The sequence below is a fragment of the Manis javanica genome, chromosome 1 (assembly GCF_040802235.1).
Source record: "Manis javanica isolate MJ-LG chromosome 1, MJ_LKY, whole genome shotgun sequence".
Lineage (NCBI taxonomy): Eukaryota > Metazoa > Chordata > Mammalia > Pholidota > Manidae > Manis > Manis javanica.
The window spans coordinates 17,079,762-17,102,189 of NC_133156.1; the positions used below are offsets into that span (position 1 = coordinate 17,079,762).

Sequence of the window (22,428 nt, forward strand, 5' to 3'; positions counted from 1 at the left end):
TTTCTTTTAAAGGTAACATAGACTTTCTTGTTTAAAAAAAAAAACCAGACATGCAACCTAGAACTGCTATTACTGGAATATATTTTTTTTATCAGCCCACTAATTCTCCTCCAAATTGAAATAAAAACAATAGATCTGTTCTTTACAAGTTGAAACTTTTCCCATCCCTGAAGATTGAAAATTAAACCAAAATGATATATATGGATTTATAAAACCTTTTTAAATTTTATATTCAGTGTGCTGTATTATGCTCTTTTTAAGCTTTATGGTCAATTTTATTTTTTGCTAATTATTTATTCCTCAATAGATTTAATCACAAATCTTCAGAATGCCAGAGATACACAGGATATGCGAATTAAAAAGAAACAAAGACAACGTGTTTTTCCACAGCCAGGCAGTCTGTATCTTGCAAAAACATCTGCTATGCCTAGAATCTCTCTGAAAGTAGCAGTAGAAGGCCGAGTTCCCTCAGCGTGTTCTCACAAACAGGTACACTTTTGTCTACAATACTAAAAGCTTTTATAGAAAGTTCAGTTTTATTAATGAGTAAGTCCAAGTTCTGTTTGAAGAGAGAACAAATTGATGCAGGAATGGATGAATGAAATTACCATGCTTCCTAGTCACCCTACAGTGGCTGCTACTTCCGCCGCTGCCTTACCCTCCCCAAGGGATCTGTGCTTCAAAGTTACGCTTTCTCTTCCCCCTTCAAAACATACTCATTTTGTCACTACAAGTGCTGTCAGCGAGTTGTTAGAGGAAAGTAGTCTCGTTGAATGTAAAGTGTGAATAGCTCATTGCCCTGCACCCACTAAATGCTATTTACATTTTTAAAAGAAGGTTCTTATTAACCCAGTACTAGTCTAATTAGAATTTTAGGCAATGGGGAAGTGAAAATAATATTGGTCATATTAATAGGTGACGTTCATTGAGTATTTCCTGCTTGCTAGGCACTCTTGCAAGCACTGTTCCTGCATTGGTTCTCTTGCTTAATCCTCCCCAAGTACCTTAAAGAAAGACATTGTTGTTTTGTCCCTCATTTCACAGCTGAGCACTGAAGCACAGAGAGGGTTAAGTAACTGCCCCAAAGCCACTTAACTAATAAGTGGAAGACCCACAATTCCAAAGCGAGGAGTCTGACCCCAGAGTCACGTGGGAACAAAGGAAAGGATAATTTGGGGTTAGGCGTCCGGGTGAAGGGAAGCGCCTCTCTGGGCCTGGGTGACAGTCTGACCTCCAGTGGTCAGAGTCCCTAACATACTGCTCTTTCCTGTCTAAATTTTTAAACTTAAGAAATTTTGTAGAACATTAAATTACTTGTTTATCCTCACAGTGACTTCTGATGGCAGGTATAGCGGGAGGCATATACACAAGGGGAAGGTAAAAGTTGAGACTTTCGAATGTATGGGTGGTTTATATTGCATAAAATATTATCTTCTAATAAAAGTTAAAGATTTTTATGTGAATATTTTAATATTTAAATGAAAACATTTGACTAAATTCAGTTTTCATTTGTTATAATTGTTTTTATTTTATGAAACATACTCTTGTTTGACTTTGGTTTTCATTATCAAATTGTTCTATCATTTATTTTGTGCAGCTATATATGTTTGGCGTTTCTAAACATTGCATAAAAATTAACAGCAAAAATGCAGAGTCTTTTCAGTTTGACACTCAGGATTATTTTGGTAAGGAAGGTTTTTGGGCTGGAAGAGGAATGCAGTTGGCTGACGGCGGATGGCTCATACCCGCCAGTGACGGAAAGGCTGGAAAAGAAGAATTTTATAGGTACTCGGTGCAAAAAGATTCCGTGTTCATTTTTATGTACCCTGTCATCTCCCTCTCTTTTCACAAGTTTCTCTTTCCTTATATATATTTTATTCATTGAATCATTGTAAAGGGCATTGTGGTTTGGTTGCCATTCTGTTGAGATCTTTTGAAAAGTGAATTATGGTTTGTCTTAGGATTTAATTCATTGTTTTTTTTTAATTGGGACTTTTTCTTGCATTTACAAAACAAAGACTGATTAAGAAAAGTTAAATTTGAGTTGACCTTATTGTAGACCTATGCACACACATATATTATGTCATATTCTCATCCATTGTGTATTTCAACACATATATAAATACTAAAATCAAACAGAAATATCAGTATTAGCAAGTAAATAGTAAAGTCCAGTGCCTAAAACATCAAAAATTTAGAAACTATATAACCTGTTATGATTCTACTATTTATACAAGCGTAATTTAAATTTTTTGTTATCAGGGATTTGTTACCTTATGTCAATGGCCAGAGATAGAAAACCTTTCTTTAATGCTTTTATTTTTTTAAATTTCTGTACATCTTTCCAAAATTTATAGTTTTAGGAAAGTGATAAATTTTCCTTAAATTTTTTAATGTTTTTGGAGTATTTTAGAATAGGAATGTTACTTATATCTTATACTTGTCTCAAAACAAATACCTGCTTTTAATTCTAGTTGAAAAAGCATGGTAACAATTGCATTATTTTCTTTTCTTAAGTAGACTGCATACTGGGGAGGCTAAGCGTGATTACCCTTTAATCACATGGGCATGGTTCACAGTGTTTGAGTGTTGAAGCTCAAGGTGTTTTTCTGATTGCTTAACAGATATGTATTGAGCACCTACTATGTGCCAGATGCTATTCTGGGTACTAGTGATAACAAAAACAAAAAATTTTCTTAGTAAGTCGTACATCCTAGTGGAAGTGTCTGTGGTGGGGAAAGAAATTTTTAGAAAGAAAGCCACTTGTATAGTGCACTAGAAGGTGATAAATACTGTGAAGGTAAAGCTGGGAAGGGAGTAGTAAGAAGCAGGAGAGGAGAGGTGCAGGTTCTTAAATAGAGCAAGTCAGGAGGCTTCACTGGTTGTGACTGATCAGTTCCCTGAAGGTGGTCAAGGGAGTCAGCTAGGCCCGTTCAGGGAGAGCATCCCAGGCTCTGAGTGTGGGGCATGTTCAGTTGAGGAACAAGAGGGGAGTTACTGTAGTTGGAATACATGCAGAGAGGTAGAGCCTTAGAGGCCTTTGTAAGAGCGTTGGCTTTTGCTGGTGGGTGGGGGGAACCACTGTTATTCTGAGCAAATGACTAGATTGTTTAAAGGAGAGAGTGACATGACCTGACTCTGGCTGCTTACTGGGGTCAGGTTGCAGAGAGGGGCAAGGAATGAGGCAGAGCTCTCAGGAAGCTACTGCAGTGATCCCGGTGAGAGGTGGGTGCCTGGGCCGGGGGGGTGGCGGTGGAGTTGGTGAAAAGCACTTGGGTTCTGGGCATATTTTGAATGCGGAACCATCAGGATTTGCTCAAGGATTGATGAGTATGAGAGAAAGAGGAGAGTAAGAGTGGCTCCAAGGATTTTGGTATGAACAGCTGGAAGGATAGAGTTACCTTATCCTGAGAACTGAGACTAAAGATGGAACGGAAATCAAGTATTCAGTTTAGGACATTTGAGGTTTGCGGTGTTAGTTGACATCCAAATGGGGATACTGAATAAGTAAGATTCTTGGTGGGAGATCCTGGATCTGCAAGTCTGTAGTTCATAGGTGAAGTATAGGCCAAAGAAATCAATCTGAGAGTTGTCAACATATAGATTGAATTTAAAGCCATGAAAAGAGACTGAGAAAGAGTACCCCAAAGTTAGAAATTAATGTCAAAGACTGTGGTGTGTTGCAGGCCAAATAAAGATAGAGCTTCAGGAACTAGAGAATGACCAGTGGCTGCTGACAAGTAAGCAAGGTGAGGACCGAGAACTGACGCCTGGAGTTGGCTATGCAGAGATCGTTGTTAATGTTAATAAAAATAATTCAGTAGATTGGTGGGGCAAAAGCCTGCTCAGAATGCGCTTAGACGACAGTGGAAGAAGAGGAGGTGGGGAGAGAATGCGGCCATTCCGGAAATGCCAAGAAGTGCGGCAGAGAGAAGGGCGCAGCGTCTGGAGAAGGAAGTGGGACCCGAGGGTGTTGGTTTTGTTGTGTCTGTTGTCATGTAGGAAAAAAACCTGTTTTCAGGCTAATGGTTGGTCAGTAGCAGGGCAAGAAATGAGGACACAGGAGAAGAGGAGGCGCTCCCGAGATCGGCGTCCTTGCCTAGGCAGGGAGGGCGGGAGGGGGCGCGGCGCGCGGGTCCGGAGCTGGCGGGCTGGCAGGTGCGAGCGCGGAAGCCCGGGAAGGCTCTCTGGGTGGCTTCTGCGCCCCGGGACTGAGTGTGGGCGGGAAAGGAGGAGGGGTTAAAGATGAGAGGAGAAGGTGCAAAGAAGAGCATAGTAAGAGAAATAATCTAAAATGTAATTATTTTAAATTAAGGGTCTCATTTTCCAGTTAAAATAACTGTATTGACTAATAAGTGGAATTTTTATTAGTGTATCTTGATACATGTCAAATCACCCTCTACAATTATATTACTTACTGATTTTATATGTTAACTCATAAGAAGTTACTGAATAATCTTGTACAATGTAGTTTTTGTGCAAAGAATAGTGGTTATTGAAGTCAATATCTTATGTTTTTATTATATTTTTATTTTATTATAAAAACCACATTTTCATTCCATTACTCCACCATTGTTTGCTCAGGGCTCTGTGCGACACCCCAGGTGTGGATCCCAAGCTTATTTCTGCAGTTTGGGTTTCTAATCACTATAGATGGATTATATGGAAACTGGCAGCTATGGAATTCGCCTTTCCTAAGGAATTTGCTAATAGATGCCTAAGCCCAGAAAGGGTACTTCTTCAACTAAAATACAGGCAAGTTTAAATCGTGAATTATGTGATTAGATACAGCCGTATGGTTCAGACGTCTGTGGAGTCTGTAACTCCCACATCGTAAAGGCACATGAGCGGCGGTGACCGTCACTGTCCCACGCTGCTGTTCCGTTGTACAGTCATTCTCTTGTCATCCCTCAGCCCCCACTTAAGAGAAATCACATATTCATACAACTTTGGTTTCCTCCTCCACCACCTCCTTTTTAACCTCTGGGCATACGAGAAAAGAGTATGAATTACTAACTTGATCTATTCAAGGATTGCTAATAAAGCGTTTTTGCATTTTGGGGTGTTTTAATATTTAATTCTTACTTTAGCAGTATAACACTTAATACATTGCTAGCTGCCAAATTTCAAATTCTTTTCTTAGTATTTTATTTCTTCAATAAAGGAATTAATTTTTATTCTCAATTATTCAAGGATTTTTCTTGACAGTGTAATTGTAGACATGGTTCCTAAAATATGCATTTTTCTCTTGTAGATACGATCTGGAAATTGATAGATGCAGAAGATCAGCTATAAAAAAGATAATGGAAAGGGATGACACAGCTGCAAAAACGCTTGTTCTCTGTATTTCTGGAATAATCTCCCCAAGCACAGATGCATCTGAAACCTCTAACAGTAAAACAAGTAGTGTGGATACCAAAAAAGTGGGTGCCATCGAACTGACAGATGGGTGGTACGCAATTAAGGCCCAGCTAGACCCTCCCCTCCTAGCTCTCTTAAAGAACGGCAGGCTGACTGTGGGTCAGAAGATCATCCTTCAAGGAGCAGAACTGGTGGGTTCTCCTGAGGCCTGTACACCTCTTGAAGCCCCAGAATCTCTTATGTTAAAGGTAAATTAATTTAATGCACAATCTTGGTAAAAAAAATCAATCATTGATTCAATTAAATTCAAGAAGATTTACACTGAGAATTTTAAACTTATGCCTATTAAGGATGATTCATTTCTTGAAAACGTATTGATAACCTTAGTGTAAGTGGAAGACTCCTCAGACTGTTAAATTTTGGGGGTTGTTTTGGGATATTTACTGAGCTAAAGTAATGCAGTTGCAATTAAAGAATAATAAATTTGTAGCAAATGTGCAACTTTGCCCCCCCCACCGCCACTATCTTGTTCTCATAGTAAATTGCCTCCACCCTGAATATTTGATCACATCTCTATTCCAATGTGATTAGAGAATTAAATTCCAGTGATTCTTGAATATATAATAATAAAATATGCCTTTTACCTCTATGTAGATTTAAAACTACATACTAGGACTTCATCATGTTCAGCAGTGTATATGTTGCTGTCAGAAATTACTGATAGTAGCACATTCAGATTCACATAAAAGACCTTGTAAAAAGTTTACTTCTTTTATATTCTGGGTCACTCTAATTCAGGAAAGCATTTTATAAAATTAAACACTTTTAAGGTGAAGAGATACTTTGTCATTAACTCCACATTAAGTTGCTTTTAGTCAAGCTGAAACAGCCTTTTGTTTTATGTTGCTTAAAATATCAAACTTGGCAGTGGCTTTCAGTGTTTGGTTTTATCAAATCGATACATGTACATATTTCAAAACTCAAATAATAAAAGGTTTATGACCCCAAAAAAAGAAAGCAGTCAACCTGTAGCCCTGCCTAACTCCCACTCATGCTTCCTGGCCAACTTTGAACCCCTTTGGGTATTTGTTTTGCTTGTACTGCTGTGTCTTCTTCAGTTTAGACAGGAACTTTTAATTCGCTTTCTGCTGAGAAAGGTGGGAGTCATGTTATAGTGACTGAAAAAATATTTTCTGCAACTCAGCATATACAGGTGGTTCTTAAACTCGGGGTGAGGGGCACTGACCCCCATGTAGTCAAAAATCTACATACAACTTTTGACTCTCCAAAAACTTAAGTTCTAATGGCCTACTGTATGTAAAATGGGTCAGTTAACTTCAGATGCAACAAAGGATAGAAGAGTAGAGAAGAAATAGGAAGGTCGTAGAGTCCAAGAGAGAAAAGAGCGCAAGCAGAGGGTGAGTCAGCTGTTGTCCTGGTCCCTGCCCCAGATGACACCTGCCCGCAGGTGGGTCAGGCCTAGGCGGGAGGGACACACTTCAAAGGAGCAGCGCTTCCCACTTCCTTCCTCTCAGTTGGCTGACCTGGGCCTCAGCTCCTCGGCCTCTCCCCTGTCTCGGCATTTCTCTCTGGTCCATATAGCAGCTGGTTAGCTCAGCTGGATAGGGCATGGTGCTAATAACACCAAGGTGGGAGGTTTGATTTCCTGTAAGGGCCACTACATATAACATTCTTCCATTTCCGTTGACCACTTCTCGACCACTTTGTGGAATCTGCGGCCTCACCTCCAATCACCAATACTGTATATTGAACAAGAAAGCACGTAAGTGGACCCGTGCAGTCCAAACCCATGTTGCTCAAGGGTCAACTGCACTATGAATACATTTCTCTCCTTTACAGCTGAACTGCTATCCAGAAGTTTACAACTGTCTTGCTTTTTTGGTTTTTCTTTATTTTCTGTATCCTTTATCTCTAATTCATCCCCACACAGGAGCTATATAAAAGTCACCTCAATATGTTAAAACACCTTTATCAGTTCCATTTCTTTTTCTTGGAGATCCTGGGACCTGTCCTTATTATTGCTCCTTTCTGAAGTGATTATTTGCTATGTATGCTGCACAGTTACCATTCTGGAAATTATTTTCACCTATTTCTATATTAGAAGTCCTATTTCCTGGATTTCATATTTTTCTAGATTTATTCCCTAGCTTTGAGGGCAGACCAACCCCAGAGGCTTGTCAAGAAAGGGGACATGCACCTTTTTTTAATTTTACTGTAAATTTGGCTGAGTCTAGAATTTGAGATTGAAATAAATGCTTCAGAATTTTAAAGACATTGACTCTATCATCTTCTTTCTTCTAGTACAGCTTCGGTAAAGTTTAGTGCTATTCTTATTCCCAGTCTTTCACTGTGTGTTCTGCTTATAAGAAGTGGTTAGGATCATTTGTCTCTGCTATTCTGAATTTTCATAATAATGTACATTGGTATCAACATTTTAAAAAATCATTGTCCTGGGTACACAGTGGCAATCCATCTTTAAACATATATCCTCCGTCTAAGTTCTGGGAAATTTTGTTGAAGTAATTCTTTGATTATTTCTTCCCTTCCATTTTTTTTCTCTTCATTTTTCTTGAACTCCTGATATTTGGGCCCTAGGCCTGTTGGATTGGTCCTCTAATTTCTTGTTTTCTTATGTTTTCTATTTTTGTTGTCTTTTTCCTGCTATTTTCTATGTATCTTCTAATCGCTAAAGTGAATTTATGCCTCTTGGCATAATTTCAATTTTCAAGAGGGCTTCAATATTCCCAAAATGTTTCTTTCTTTTTTTATTACATCTGATTTCATAGATATAATATCTTCTCATCTTCCTGAAGCTGTTGTTAATACTTTGCTTTATTTTAGTTTTTTCTGCTCCTGGTAGTTTTTTTTCTCCCCCCTTTGAACCTGTTTGTTTGGGTGTCTCAGGTTGGAAATTTTCTTCGATTGGTGATGATTAGCTATTCTTTCTCCTTTGAGAGTAGGACGCTAATGAGCTAGCTGACTGGAAGCTCTCGGTGAGATGGGGCTTGTCAGCTGGTAAGATAATAAAACAGGGATTTGATTTTTTACATTAGGAGACCTATAAATATCAGTGACTGTTCTGAGAGCTGAGCAGAGCACGAAAACTAATAGGGAGACTCATTTAACTTAAGGATTTTCATTTTTGTTTTCAGCGTAGCATCTCACCCCCAGCCCTGGCTGCCTCTGCCTGGTATTCCAGATGCCAGGATGTGTGGTGCAGCCTCTCCAGAGAGCACAGTCTCCTGGGCTTTTTTTGATATGAGGGTAGGACCAGTCCCCTGGCTGCTTGGGATACAAGAGGAAATCTGAGACCTTAATTATCTTTATACAAAATCTCAACCAGTTTTCTTCCTATTTTCTGCCACACCTCAAGCTCCTGCCTTCAGAGGTACCTGTTGTCTCCAGTTTCTGAGCGATTTCCTTAAATCACTTTGTATCACATTGGCTCCATATAAGTTTGTTAGCTGAGTAACCTTGAGCAGGTTATGTAATTTCCCTTATACTTCAGTCTCATCATCTGTAAATAGGAATAAGCCTTAGGGTTGTTGTGAAGATTAATGTTATTATATGTTATAGGAAGTACCGTGTGCATGTTTACTGTTTTTATTAACTGTAACCATTCTCAGGCTGCTTTGTTACCACTCCTCCAACAAATCTTTAGCTACCGACATCTACTGTCCTCTTCACTCCAGTTCTCTTTGCTCTCATAGATTTTTTGAGGGAGCCTAGGTAAAAAAGTGTATTTTAATCCATCAGGTTTAAGTTAAAGCCTCTTTTATTAATTTTCTAATAGTAATGTTAACATTAAAACTTGATAGCGGTATAAAAAATTTTTGAAATAACTGTATTTTGAAGTAATTAAAATACTACATGAGTTTATACTTGTGAAAGTAGTTTCACTTACTGCATACAATCTCTCTACCTATTAACCTTCGTAAGACTTTTTTAAATGAGTATTTTTAAAGCAGCCCTAAAAGAATGAAAAATGTTATGAAATCTGAAATAGAATTAAATATGTGTTTAACTTAGAAATCAATGTGCTCATGAATTTGTCCAGATTTCTGCCAACAGCACTCGGCCTGCCTGCTGGTATGCCAGACTGGGCTTCTCTCCTGACCCTAGACCTTTTCCGCTCCCCTTGTCGTCCCTCTTCAGTGATGGAGGAAACGTCGGTTGTGTTGACGTAGTTGTTCAGAGAGCCTACCCTGTCCAGGTATGGTGCATCCTTCAGACCTACTGTGTGTTTCTGGTGAGACAGTTAGCCTGGACGACCCCTTCCTACCATGTATTTTTGTTTGACACATCATTACAGTGGGTGGAGAAGACATCATCTGGATTGTATGTGTTTCGCAGTGAGAAAGAAGAAGAAAAGGAAGCAGCAAAATACGCAGAGGCCCGACAGAAGAAACTGGAAGCCCTATTCACTGAAATTCAAGTGGAATTTGAAGAGCGGGAAGGTGAAATCAGTTACATATCACATGGTTTTCTTTTTTTGAGAATAAGTTTTTTTGTTTTTTGTTTTTTGTTTTTCACTCCATAAATGTTGCCATTTATTTCATCTGTAAGGAATTAGAATTTACCAAGTTGCACAGAAATAGAAAGCTTGGCGCAGATACATTAAAAAGGATGAAAAGCAATGACTCCAGAATACAGAACTTGGATATCAATCTGAGGAGAATAAGTTTTTTTTAATTAGAAGTTTTAGAGGCTTCTAATTTAATTTTTGTTATTTGTGTGAATTGTCTTTGAGTAACATCTTTTTTCTAATTCTGAATCTGAATTCTTAAAAATTAACAAAATATATTTTTACATGGATATTCAGATAAGCATTGAACTATCTCCATATTATCACATCTTGTTTCAATACACTGAGCTTTGAGAGTACTTGTGATTGGTTTAGGCAATAAAATATTACATGCCCACAGGACTTTTCACAAGTGTTAACTAAGTAAATCCCTTCTTAAGCCTAAGTACTCAAGTGCTTATAGTATCCCTTTTGGGGATAAGAGAAAGAATAGCAGCAAAGGAAAGAACTACCAAATTATTTTCCCCGAGACAAGCACTGTATGATATTACATGTGGATATGAAAAAGTCAAACTTATAAAAAAAAAAAAAATGAAATGGTGGTTACCAGGGGATGGGGGTGGAGACAAAATTGATGTTATTTAAGGGTATAAATATTCAAGGAGCTATAAGTAAGCCATAGTAATCTAATGCACAATGTAATGAATGTAGACAATAGCACAACGGCAGTCATATTACAGTATAGAAATGTATCAAAGTAACCCATTATACACCTTAAATTTATCCAGTTTCCATGCCAAATATATTCAATTTAAAAAAAGATAAACACTAAAAAAAATGCTGTTTCCCCTGAGCCGTTTGTCATCTCTTTCTTCAGCGTCCATTACCTACATTATGGGACTAATGCGTTTTTGTTGTTATACCTGCTGGTTTTTACATCATTCTAACCTGGAGCTAGAACTTGTTTTCCCTGTGGCATCAATTTTAATAAAAATAATAATTTTGTTTTGCTGAAAGGATACAAAATGCCCTTTTTTATCTACCTTTTTAATATATTTTTTATTGATGAAAATTTTGTTTTCTTGCATTTCTTCATGATTTTCTGTATTAATTTCATGTTCTGTATAAATCTGCAGAGTAATTGGACTCTTAGTATTTGATTTGCTTAAGGTTATCCCTAGCTCATGCATGCTGTTTTCATGATTAAGTAAATCATGAAATAATTTACTTAATTTATAAATTAAGTAAGGAAACACTCTATGACTGATGGTTTTTAAACCACGAGTACACTAAGTTTCAAATTTTCCTAGAAAAATTTAGCAGGTAAATGTTTCTTATTTTTTAACCTCACTTCTTTGGGTGTTTTTTTGCTTGGTTCCCTGGCTTAAATTTGTGGTCCAGCTAATTAGTGATGCTTTTTTTTCCTAGAAAATAGAACAGAGCAATGTGGACTGTCACGTGCACTAACAAGACAACAAATCCACGCACTGCAGGACGGTGCAGAGCTCTACGAAGCAGTGAAGAATGCCCCAGACCCGAGTTACCTTGAGGTGAGAGAGGAAGAGGGCGAAGAATGAGCCTTGATCCTCACCCTTAGGGTGGAAACTGGAGTCACTCTTCCGGCCATTACAGGAAGTGGTGTGTTGAAATGCTGTGTTTCTCAAAGGGCATGTGTGCATTTCTGGGGTAAATGATGTGCCAAACCAGTGTCATACATTTTCGGTTCTAAACCAAATAGAAGGTAGAGGGGTTAAATGATTTTATATGTTAAATAAATGTGGGTTAAAATGCAGGCAAAAGTTGTTTACATATAAGGTAAGACAAGCAGTGTCTCAGTTTCCCTGTTCTCAGCTCATGATCCTCTACCTTAAGGGTGCTGTGGTGGAGTTTCAGAAGCACTCAGTGGTCAGGAATAGTAGGAGCTGTAGAATCATGGCTCTGCCATTTATTTGCCAAATTGGGCATAAAGATAAAATGGATACAAAATAACTTGTTTTAGGATCAAATTAGATACTGTATGTAAAACTGTAGTTATAAAATTCCATATAAATGTTGTTATATTAGAACATCATTTCCTGCATTAAGGCAATAAATTTTTAGGTACCCGGCTATCTAATTAATCTAAGTTCTAGGCTTAGTTTGCTAGATAGGGAGGAGAGTGGAAATTGTAGGAAAACTGTTGTCAGTTCATTGATTAATCTCATTTATTTGATGAAAATAAATCTTGTATACAGACTTTCTGCAGTAGCAGTACTAACTACAAAATAAACAATACTCTAGGAGAGTGAGCACTGCTATTAGGAATAGAACTTCCTCATTCTTAAATGCTACAGCTCGGATTCTCCTTATGAGAAGTGAGTCCACTCTTTAGCCTGTGAGTATACTTGGTGCAAGTCTGTAGGTTTAAGACGTTATTATGCTTTCCTGAAAAATTACTTGCCTCTAAATATTTACATTATTACATATGCTGAAGCTTATGCTTCCTATGAGCAGTCATGAATATAGTTTTAATCTCATCCACAGAATTTAACAAAATATTTATTAATCTGATTTCCTTTTGCAGAATTTATTAATTAAGAAATTAAGAATTGGAGGACTAAGGTGTGTCCTGCCCCTTTTGTATCTAGACAAGTGATTTCTCTCTTAGGGCTCCTTTCCACCTTCTGTCAAGGGAAAGCCAGAGAGTAATTTATCTCTGAAGTTCTGAGATTACGTGGTTCTAGAAGCTCTCCCTTAAATAAAGTTAGCATTGTAATTCTTGGAGGGAAAAATAGCCATCAGTTTCTAAAATGCCCTGTCAAAAAGAGCTGTTTTCAGTGACAATGTTACATGTTGTAGGACTTTGATAATCACAGATTTTTTTTTAATTCATGTTTAAATCAAACACACATATTTAGAAAGACCTTTTCAGGATACAGAGATACCATAATCTCCCCTCCAAATATAGATTAGGATATTAAGAAGTGTAAGGCAGCAGTCTACTTTGTTAATATGTCTGGATTTCATTCTATTTTACTTGATTTAATTTTTTTCATTCATTCATTCATTCACTTATGTTACACTGGGTGAGATTCCCACAAGTTATAGATAGCAATTTGCTGACATGATTGGGAGATAGGTATGTGGGCAAAGATTAGCACTTGTAGAACATGTCTGTTTTAAATTGTTTCTACTGTTACAGAGAGTTGATAAAATTTTACTAAGAATGTGGGTTCTTGAGCTAACCCCTACCTGTATGGCTCTGCAAGTTATTTGTTTTCTGTGTGCCTCAGTTTCATCATCTATTACATGGAAAAACAATAGTGCCTACCTCACAGGGTTGTTGTAAGGATTGAATGAATTAATACATTCAGCGCACATAGATCCATTTTTCAAATACAACGAGCATTCAGATGTTAGCCAGTTATAATGTTGATATAGATAACTATGATTATTAGAGTATATCTATAAGCAGGGGGTTATTTTGGCCCTAGAGAAATTTGTCATGAAGATTAGTAAACAGTTTAAGGCACCTGAAAATATTTGTGATAAACTGAGTGCATTTATCTCTATTTTTATATTGTCACACCCTTAAAGTGAACTCAGTTCTGTTGCATTTTATCCTTATTGCCATATAAAGGGATTCATTTACAGTGGGTGAGGTGTTCTGTTTCTGTTTGGTTTGCTTTTTATTCCAATATCATCTGCCTTAATATGTTAAATGATCACAGGGTTATTTTAGTGAAGAGCAGTTAAGAACCTTGAATAATCACAGACAGATGTTGAATGATAAGAAGCAAGCACAGATGCAGTTGGAATTCACAAAGGCTGTGGGATCTGCTGAGCAAGGGGAACAGATTTTATCAAGGAATGTTACAAGTGTATGGAAGTTACGTATCATAAGCTATGAGAAAAAAGAAAAAAATTCAGGTCAGTATGAAACTTTTTTTTTATCAGTTTTAAGTTAAAGTATAGTGTAAAGTTAGTTTGTATCAGCGGAGCAGAGATGGGCTCTCAGTGCCCACTAAATGATGATAGAATCCTTAGAGCTTTGTTGTTACCGTACTTATTCTAAAACAAGAATTTTAATGATTATCAATTCTTACATTATGTCTTTTTTTCTATCTAAATAGTTATACTGAGTATCTGGCGTCCATCATCAGATTTATATTCCCTGTTAACCGAGGGAAAGAGATACAGAATCTATCATCTTGCAACATCAAAATCTAAAAGTAAATCTGGAAGAACTAGTATACAGTTAACAGCAACAAAAAAAACACAGTACCAACAACTGCCGGTACAAACTTTTCATAATTTTTCAATTTTGATAAATGCATATTAGGTTATGAAATCCACATATATTGATTGTTTTATTTTCTTACAGGCTTCAGATGAAATCCTATTCCAAGTTTATCAGCCGAGGGTGTCCCTTCCCTTCAACAAATTACTGGATCCCGACTTCCAGCCACCTTGTTCGGAGGTGGACCTGATAGGATTTGTAGTTTCTATTGTGAAGAAAATAGGTAATGCACGATATATTTAATTGTAGCATTTTATTGATGCTTTCGAAAAACATTATCTTTTAAAATTTGTCTTCCTTGTGATTAACTGGAGCTACAAATTGGTGAATTTGAATAGTGATTTGAAAGTAGGCCCGTTTGAACCTTGATTCTTAATGAAAAGCAATTCTACATTATTACAAGGGAAGAATTTACATCCCATTCTGATTCTGTGCTACTTAATTTTAAAGAAATTGCTGGAAAATGTTTTGCAGCATTTTAGCGATTGCTAAAGAATTTTATTCTCCCTGTGTAGTTAACTGAAAATTCAAGCCTCCACTTCTAGCTTTTGTTTTTTCTTCGCAGTATCCCTCGTCTCTTATAGTATCCCTTGTTCTAAAACTTACTTGGTTTACTGTAGCTACTCCAGCTTTTTTATGGCCAGTGTTTGCATGGTACAGGTTTTTTTTTCCATTCCTTTATCTTTGATCTCTCGACATCTTTATATTTAAAATGGGTTTCTGGCAGATAGTATCTTGCTTTTTTATCCAATCTGACAGTTTCTATCTTTTAACTGGTTTGTGTACTCCAATTGCCTTTAATGTGGTTATTAATGTGGTTGGATTAAAATCTACCACCTTGCTAGCTGTTTTCTATTTGTTCCAGTAGTTCCTTGTGTTGGAAGGCAATTCTGTATGATGGTTCGTTCCACACACTCTGTGGTAGCTATTGTCTCAGACTATCTTTTCAGGAATGTTTATATAGCGAAAAAGCCTGGAAGGACAGAGAGAGTGTCTGCCTCCAAGAGAGGGCAGGTTTGTTTCCTGATCAGGAAATCTGATTTCTTTGGGTATTGTTTGTTTTGTTGTTAGATTCCACATATAAGTGAGATCGTATTTGTCTTTCTCTGACTTACTTCACTGAGCATCATGCCCTCAGGTCCATCCATGCTGTCTCAACTGGCAGGATTTCTTTCTTATGGCTGAGTAATATTCCACTGTGTATATGTGCCACATCGTCTTTACCCATTCATCTGTTGCTGGACACTTAGGTTGTTTCCATGTCTTAGCTGTTGTGAATGATGCTTCAGTGAACATGGGGGTGCAGATATCTGTCAATACAGTATCTTTGTTTCACTTGGATATATACCCAGAAATGGAATTGCTGGGTCATATGGTAGTTCGATTTAAATTTTTCAAGGAATAAATATTTTTAAATAACAGAAACTCCATTTCTGTCTAGCCCTTTCACCCTGATCTGCCCAAGAAAAAAAGTATATTTAATTGGTGACCTTGGGAAATGGGTCATCATCCATGTTTGCCCTCGGCTGTCTCTGGCTCCCTCCCTTGGAACTCATGAGCCCAAAGACGTGTTCCTGCCCCCTGCTCCTTCCTCCTCCGGCTTGCAAGCGAGCTCTCCAGGAGAGAGTCCTGCGCCTTGGGAAGAAGGGGAAGAAGGCATTGTGTTGTTCAATATTAGGTCAAAGCCACAATCTCCAATTCTGCTTTACCAACAAAGAAAGCGGCTATTGGCCCCTCTAGCTGATATCTGTGTCGTCTTCTCCTTTGGTTCACGATTACCATTCCTCAATACCCAAAGAGTAGTGGAGGGAGAAAAATGTGGTGGGATGAGGTGAGAGCGGAAGTCACAGAAACCTAGGCTGAAAGCGGGGGAGGAGATGATGCCTGCTGCCTCGGCCGAGTGCGGCTGGCGCATTGGCCTCCGTCCTTAGTACTCACAGCACCTCAGCCAGACCCTCCGTACTTCGTGCCCTACGGTGACAGTGCACAGCCTCCGTCCTTCTCTCTATGCACACATGTTATCAACAAAGCCACGCGCTGTTGTCTGCCTGGGTGCGGTGGAAGTAGCAAGGCTCAGCCGTGCTCCCAGTCGAAGCAGAGGTCTCCGTCTGTTGGTTATCTGGTGCCGGGCGCCTCAGTCTCATCTCCCAGCACCCTGCCCCCCATGCAGTCCAGCCGCCTCTGCATCTTCCTTGCCCTCCTTGAGCCCACAGGGCTCGCTTTGATTGCAGAGCCTCCCCGCTCCCTGCTGCTCCCCCAGAACCCCTTCCCGCCGGCCCTGCCGCCTCCCCTGGCCCCCCCAGGCTTGTCAGTGCTGCCCGTGCAGGCCTTTCCCCGGCTCCCTTTGTCAGGGAGCAGCCCTCCGTCCGCCCGCCTCGCCTTTGTTCTCCCCCGTCCTCTGCCTTCTCTCTCCTAGCCCTCACCAGCCCCTGGCAATGCGCGCTGACCTGGGTTTTTGTCTCCCTCCTCCAGAATATGAGCTCTGAGGACAGAGGCTTTGTCACTGCTGTCCCTCCCTCTTACAGGTGCACGGGATGGGGTCTCAGATGTTTGGTGCCCTTGTTTATCAGCTGCGCTGTTGTGGTCTCTTCCCTCTCAGTTCCTCAGCTCAGGTTCATTCTCAGTTTTTATTTTCAAGGCGGCTTCAAGTGTGCTGAGTTCCTCGTATGTTTGAAATGTATGCCTTAATGCTGAGATAATACTGTGGGACCATGCTTTCTTTCCTTGCCTCAGAACTTTGTAGAAATTGCTCTTTTGGCGTGGGACAGTCGGGGACTGGCCTAATTTATCCCCCATTGAGGTGATTTTCCTTTTATGTCTCAATGCCTGAAGAATATGTTTTGTAGTCCGCAGCCTTAACGGAGCTGCGTGTTGGTGTAAGCACTCTGTACGCAATCCTCCCGGGACACGGGGCTGAATCCCCAGATTCACTGCTCTCTCTGCTGCAGGGAGATTCAGGAGCAGCTTTGAGTACATCCGCTATTTTATTTATTGGGATCTCTACTTGAAGGGTACCACTTAGTCTGATGTTGGATTTTTTTAATTTTTGTTTTTTCTCTTCTCATTGCTTTTGTCCCTTTGTCTTTTCCATCTTCACTCACCATGATCATATGTAGCCTTTATGTCAGTAATTTTATTTTGTGCAATGCGTTTTATTCTTACCATTTCCAATGCTTGTATCTACTCCATTGTGATCCTTTATTGGTGTCCTCGATTTATTTCTTGTGTTCTGCGGTCTCCTCTTCATTTTACAGGGCTTTTATCATCCCATATTCAAGCTTTTGTTTTTTTGAACATATGTTCTTACTAAGTTCAATAGCATGAATCAATTTTGAAGACTTGAGAATTTTTTTCTTTTAATTTTGTTTCCTTATGGGTTGTGCTCTTTGTCTTTTGTGATGCTCTTTTCTCCTTGTTTTAATGTGTTGTATTTGGTTGTGTTTTAGCGCTTTTGGGTTTTCCTCTTTCGATGTGTATATCATTAAGTCGCCACACCGCTGTAACAAAGCACCCCGACTGGTGGCTTCAACAGCAGAAGCGTATTGTCTCGCAGTTCTGAAGGCTGCAAGTCAGGAAGCGAAGCTGGCGGCGCTGTGCTGACAGGGCTCCTCCTGAGGCTGTGGGGGGGACGCTGTGCCGTGCCCAGCTCCCGGGGGCTCGCGGGCATTCTTCGTGTTTCTTGGCTTGTCCATGTGTCACCCCGGGGTCGGCCTTCTTCACCACGTGACATTCTCCCTGTGTGCGGTTCTGGGTCCAAATGTCCCCTTTCTATAAGGACACTGGATTGGGATCAGGATTCACCATAATGGTCACATCTTCACTTGTCCACATCCGCAACGACCTCACTTCCAAATCGGTCACGGTCACGGGTGCTGGGGGTTAGGACTTCACCGTCACTTTGGGGACACAGTTCAACCCCTAACACCCTGGAACATTCACTTCTGTCAGCCACTCCTGGTCGCCTGCTTTCCCCCTGCAGCCGTTTTCATTATTTCTGATCAAAAGAAGAGAAAGGTAACGGCGCTCATCCTGTTTGCTCTCCTCGGAGTAAGGATCGTGGCATGGGCAGAGCCTGTGTCCTTTCGCCATCTGGGGGCAAGGGTTAGAAGCTGGGCCTTCCTGTGTTTGCCTCTATCCACAGCCTTCTGTTTCTCTTCTTCATCATCTTTTCCTTCATCAGTGTTTAAATTTTCCATCAGAATATTCTTCATTTGTATGTTTTGGTGAACTCTTTAAATTTAGTTTGCTATTATTAGAGGAAGAAAATTGTGCTAGAAAATTTCAAAGTGCCACCTGAAGCTTGAAGTACTAGTGATCTGGCACCCGAATCTCATCACGCTTCCTAGCCCACACTCTTCAGTGCTCCCTGCGTATGAGTGAGTGAGACCCAGACCCCCCCATGTGCCTGAAAGACCCTTCCACTTCCTGCCTTAAACCACCACCCACACACCTCACCTCACCTGCAGTTTCATACTCCTGACACACTGACATTTAACACTTCCTGCCTTTACAAATGCACTCATTTTGCTTAGAATGCACTTTGTCCTCCCAGTCTTGATGAGTTTTTCCCATTCATTGTTCAGCTTGCTTGTTGTCTCCCTAGCCAGGTGTCTGCAGTGTGGACATGCAGAGATGGAGCCTCCGTCCTCACCTTTGGTAGCTGTTTGTGTTCAGTGGTTTGAACAGCCATCACAAGGCCTGTGGTCCTCTCTACATTTCCAGACCTCTTCCCCAGGCACCTCCCCTAACACTGTGATCTCTTCAAGGAAGGAACCTTGTCTTAGTGTCTATCCCACTTCTAACAGAACGGGTGGGGAGATGATGGTGGAAAACTTATGGTATATACAGTTTCATAAATCCTGGCAACACCATTCATTTGCTGTTACCATCCACCTTACAGACGGGGAAGGTGGAGCTCAGAGAAGGTAAATAACCTGCCCAACGTCACAGTTACGTAGAGAGATTTGAACCCAGACTTTAAAGTTTATGTATGCTTTCTTATACTTCAAACTGAGAAAACAAAAACAAAACCAACATTTGAGAACTGGGCTTAAAACAGGGAATTCTATATTTTCAGCCTGTCTTATTGCTGTATTATACAAAACTCTGATATAAAAGGAACTAGTTGAAATACAACTTCTTAGGCTGGGTTCCTGGGAAAACAGACGCAGGAGATTTTCATGCAGTTGTACCGGAAAAGGCCCTTGGGAGCAGCCTCTGTGAGGGGCAGAGTCAGCAGGGGACAGCCACGCACCAGTTCCTTGGGGACCTCTGGGACTGAGTGGCCCTACAGGGTCAGGCCAGACTGAGGCAAGGCGCCAGTCACTGGGCACTTGCCCCCTCCAGACAGCAGGCAGAACCTCGGGTAAGTCGGCACCTTTCAGGTGAGGGCAAGACCAGGGAGAAGCCCAGGCGCGAGCTGTCAACAGCCACCCCTCCCCACAAACAGGAGGACCACAGCGTCGGCTCTGAAGGAGGGATTCGCACCCACACCACAGCAGTCACTGGAGGACTTAGAGGTAGAGTTTGCGAAGATGGTTTTACAAACTGCGACTTGCCTTACCATTTCTATGAAATTTTTTATAAGGAATTAAAAAGGCACAAAGAATTCTGTGAAAGTTCAGGGTAGACCCCCTACTACAAAGCTGCAAAATAATTTTCTTCCCATCCTTTTATTTACATGACTATTTGTTCAGTACCAACATTCCAAAAGTATTACTTTAAAAAATTCTTCCGATTGTTACCATTTGTACAAGATACATGGTAATTACAGAAATAAGTTTCTGTTCATTTCAATGCATACAGTTTGATCCAGATAAGAAACCTCCACTTATGAAAAGTGAAATGAGGAAACTATACTCTAATGTAATATTTTTCATTTTCTAAATGTTTTTAATTTACATGTATTACTTTTCTAATTGTGGGAAGGGTCACTTCGTAGAAGGCAGGACTGTAATCGAGTTTTGAATATAATTAGAGGCAAATTCCAAAATTAGAAAATAGAACATGCTTGGGAAACTTATAATTTCTCCAACAGCAGTATTTAAGATGAAAATCCATTAAATAAATAATTTTTCATTTATAGCTTTGAAAAGCGAAAGGAATAACCATCATTTGCAACAAGGTAAACAAATCATTATCTGAGAAAGGCAGTTCTTTCCTGTCACTTACAAGGGAAACAAAACAAGAAGCTATAAATAGTAGAATTGATATTTATTGTCTGTCTAGTTCAAGTAGATCTTCATCACCTCAGCCTTATCCTGGCTTTTCCCAATTTGGGGATTGATATTTTTTGACCTTTTATTTTGAACTAATTTTAGACCTTCAGAAAAGTTGCAGAAATAATAGTTTCCAAATACCCCTCATGCAGCTTCCCATATGCTAACCTTTTGCATGACCACAGTATGGTTATTAGAATCAGGAATTTAACACTGGCACAGTATTATTACCTACACTGTAGATTCATTTGAAGTTTTTTATAGTTTTCCTTTCTCGTTTCCAAGATCCCATTTTCATTTAGTCCTTAGTCTCCTGGAACCTTTAACAATCCCTCAGTGACTTCCCCTTGTTTTTCATGGTCTTGACACTTGAATATACTGGTCAGTTATTTTGTAGCATTTCCCTCCATTCGGTTTGGTTTCTCCTGATTGGAAGCAGGTTGTTCATTTTTGGCAAAATTACCACAGAAACAGTGTCCTTTCCTGCACCTCTTATGGGCAGGTTAGTGATGTTGGTATGTCTTGCTTGGGTAATGGCAACCTTGATCATTTGGTTCAGGTGGAGTCGGCCAGGTTTTCCACCTGTGAGATAGCTGTCTTTCCCTTTGTAGTTAATAGATATCTTGGAGGAGATTCAAGATGATGTAAACCCTGTTTCACCCCAGACTCCTGCCCACTAATTACAGCATCCATCAGCTGGTTTCGTTTGCAACCTGTGACTGGTATTTACTTAAGGGCGATTGTCTTTTTTATTCTTTCCTTCTACGTTTATTAGAATTCTGTTGTAAAGAAGAGCCATCTCTTTTCCCAAACTTTCCCAAACTTAATTTTTATGAATATTTATTTATTCTGAGGGTTAAAATTAAGCACCCTCATTATTTTACTGCTCAGTTTGGGCCATTAGGAGCTTTTTGAGTTGATTCCTATGTTCTCCTGGGCACTTCCTTGCTTTCTGGCATCACAGGATGTTCCAGGTTCATCATACATGTGCCCCTGTCCCAGTCCTAGAATCACCTACTCCAAGGAATCTTGGATCCTTTTTTTCCCTTTTTTTTAAGAGAAAATAGTGTTTAGAACCAAGATCTGATTGCTAGATGTGCTCTTATCTATAGGGGTGTTAACTGCTTCTAGACCATTTCAAGCAAGAAGAACTAGGTCCTGTTTGTATTCCGTTTGGGATTTTGGATTTCCTCCTGGCTCATTTGGGCTTGTTTGTTGGTCAGTTTGCCTGGATGGTGTGTGTCGGGGGTGTGAGAGAGTCAGAGAAGCGTCACTCCCTCCTTATGCCACCACTGCAGTGCTGTCCCTCCCTTTTTCCACTCATACCTTGCCCTGTGGTTTCCGATTTATCCATCCTATATTTGTTTTCCTCTAGTGGGCAGATACATGTATATTTTCTCACCTCCCCTTCTTATATGAAGGATAACAAACTCTAGTCTTTATTTTGTGCTTTTCTTTTTCACGTAACAGTATGTTCGGAAGTCAGTTCACAGAGATCTCCTATTCCTTTGTGCAGCTGCATGGCGCGCCACTGTGCGGGCATAGCGAGGGTCACCCAGCTACTCTCCCGCAGCGCTGGTTGTTCTCACTGGTTTGTAGTTGCAGGCATGCCTCAGAGATATTGTGGGTCTGGTTCCGGGCCGCCGCAATAAAGCAAATACCACAATAAAGTAAGTCCAATCAGTCGTTGGTTTCCCAGTACATAGAAAAGTTATGTTTACACTATACTGTAGTCTGCTAAGTGTGCAATAGCATTATGTCCAAACAATAATGTACATCATTTAAAAATAACTTAATAGCTAAAGTATGCTAACCATCATCTGAGCTTTCTCACTAATCACAGATCACCATAAATAATAGTGAAAAAGTTTGAAATATTGTGAGAATCACCAAAACATGACCCAGACATGAAACAAGCAAATGCTGCTGGAAAAATGGTGCCAGTATACTCGAAGCAGGAGTACCACACACCTCCAACTCGCAGAACATGCAGTATCTTCCAAGTGCAGTAAAGTGAGGTGTGC

General features: G+C 39.8%; 1 protein-coding gene across 6 annotated transcripts in view; it reads left to right on the forward strand.

Annotated features, from left to right (window-relative positions):
• The window catches only part of BRCA2 (BRCA2 DNA repair associated), a 58,265-nt gene that overhangs the window by 31,291 nt on the left and 4,546 nt on the right, over nucleotides 1-22,428 (forward strand). Inside the window, exons 15-24 of one of the 6 annotated variants that reach the window (XM_073228925.1) lie at nucleotides 308-489; nucleotides 1,598-1,785; nucleotides 4,585-4,755; nucleotides 5,255-5,609; nucleotides 9,440-9,595; nucleotides 9,695-9,848; nucleotides 11,336-11,457; nucleotides 13,618-13,816; nucleotides 14,020-14,183; nucleotides 14,271-14,409. In XM_073228925.1, coding sequence (XP_073085026.1) covers nucleotides 308-489; nucleotides 1,598-1,785; nucleotides 4,585-4,755; nucleotides 5,255-5,609; nucleotides 9,440-9,595; nucleotides 9,695-9,848; nucleotides 11,336-11,457; nucleotides 13,618-13,816; nucleotides 14,020-14,183; nucleotides 14,271-14,409 — 1,830 coding nt within the window. Of the gene's footprint in view, nucleotides 1-307; nucleotides 490-1,597; nucleotides 1,786-4,584; nucleotides 4,756-5,254; nucleotides 5,610-9,439; nucleotides 9,596-9,694; nucleotides 9,849-11,335; nucleotides 11,546-13,617; nucleotides 13,817-14,019; nucleotides 14,184-14,270; nucleotides 14,410-22,428 lie in introns of those variants that run through there. The other 5 variants (XM_073228926.1, XR_012127910.1, XR_012127917.1 and 2 more) reach the window with 5 other exon arrangements.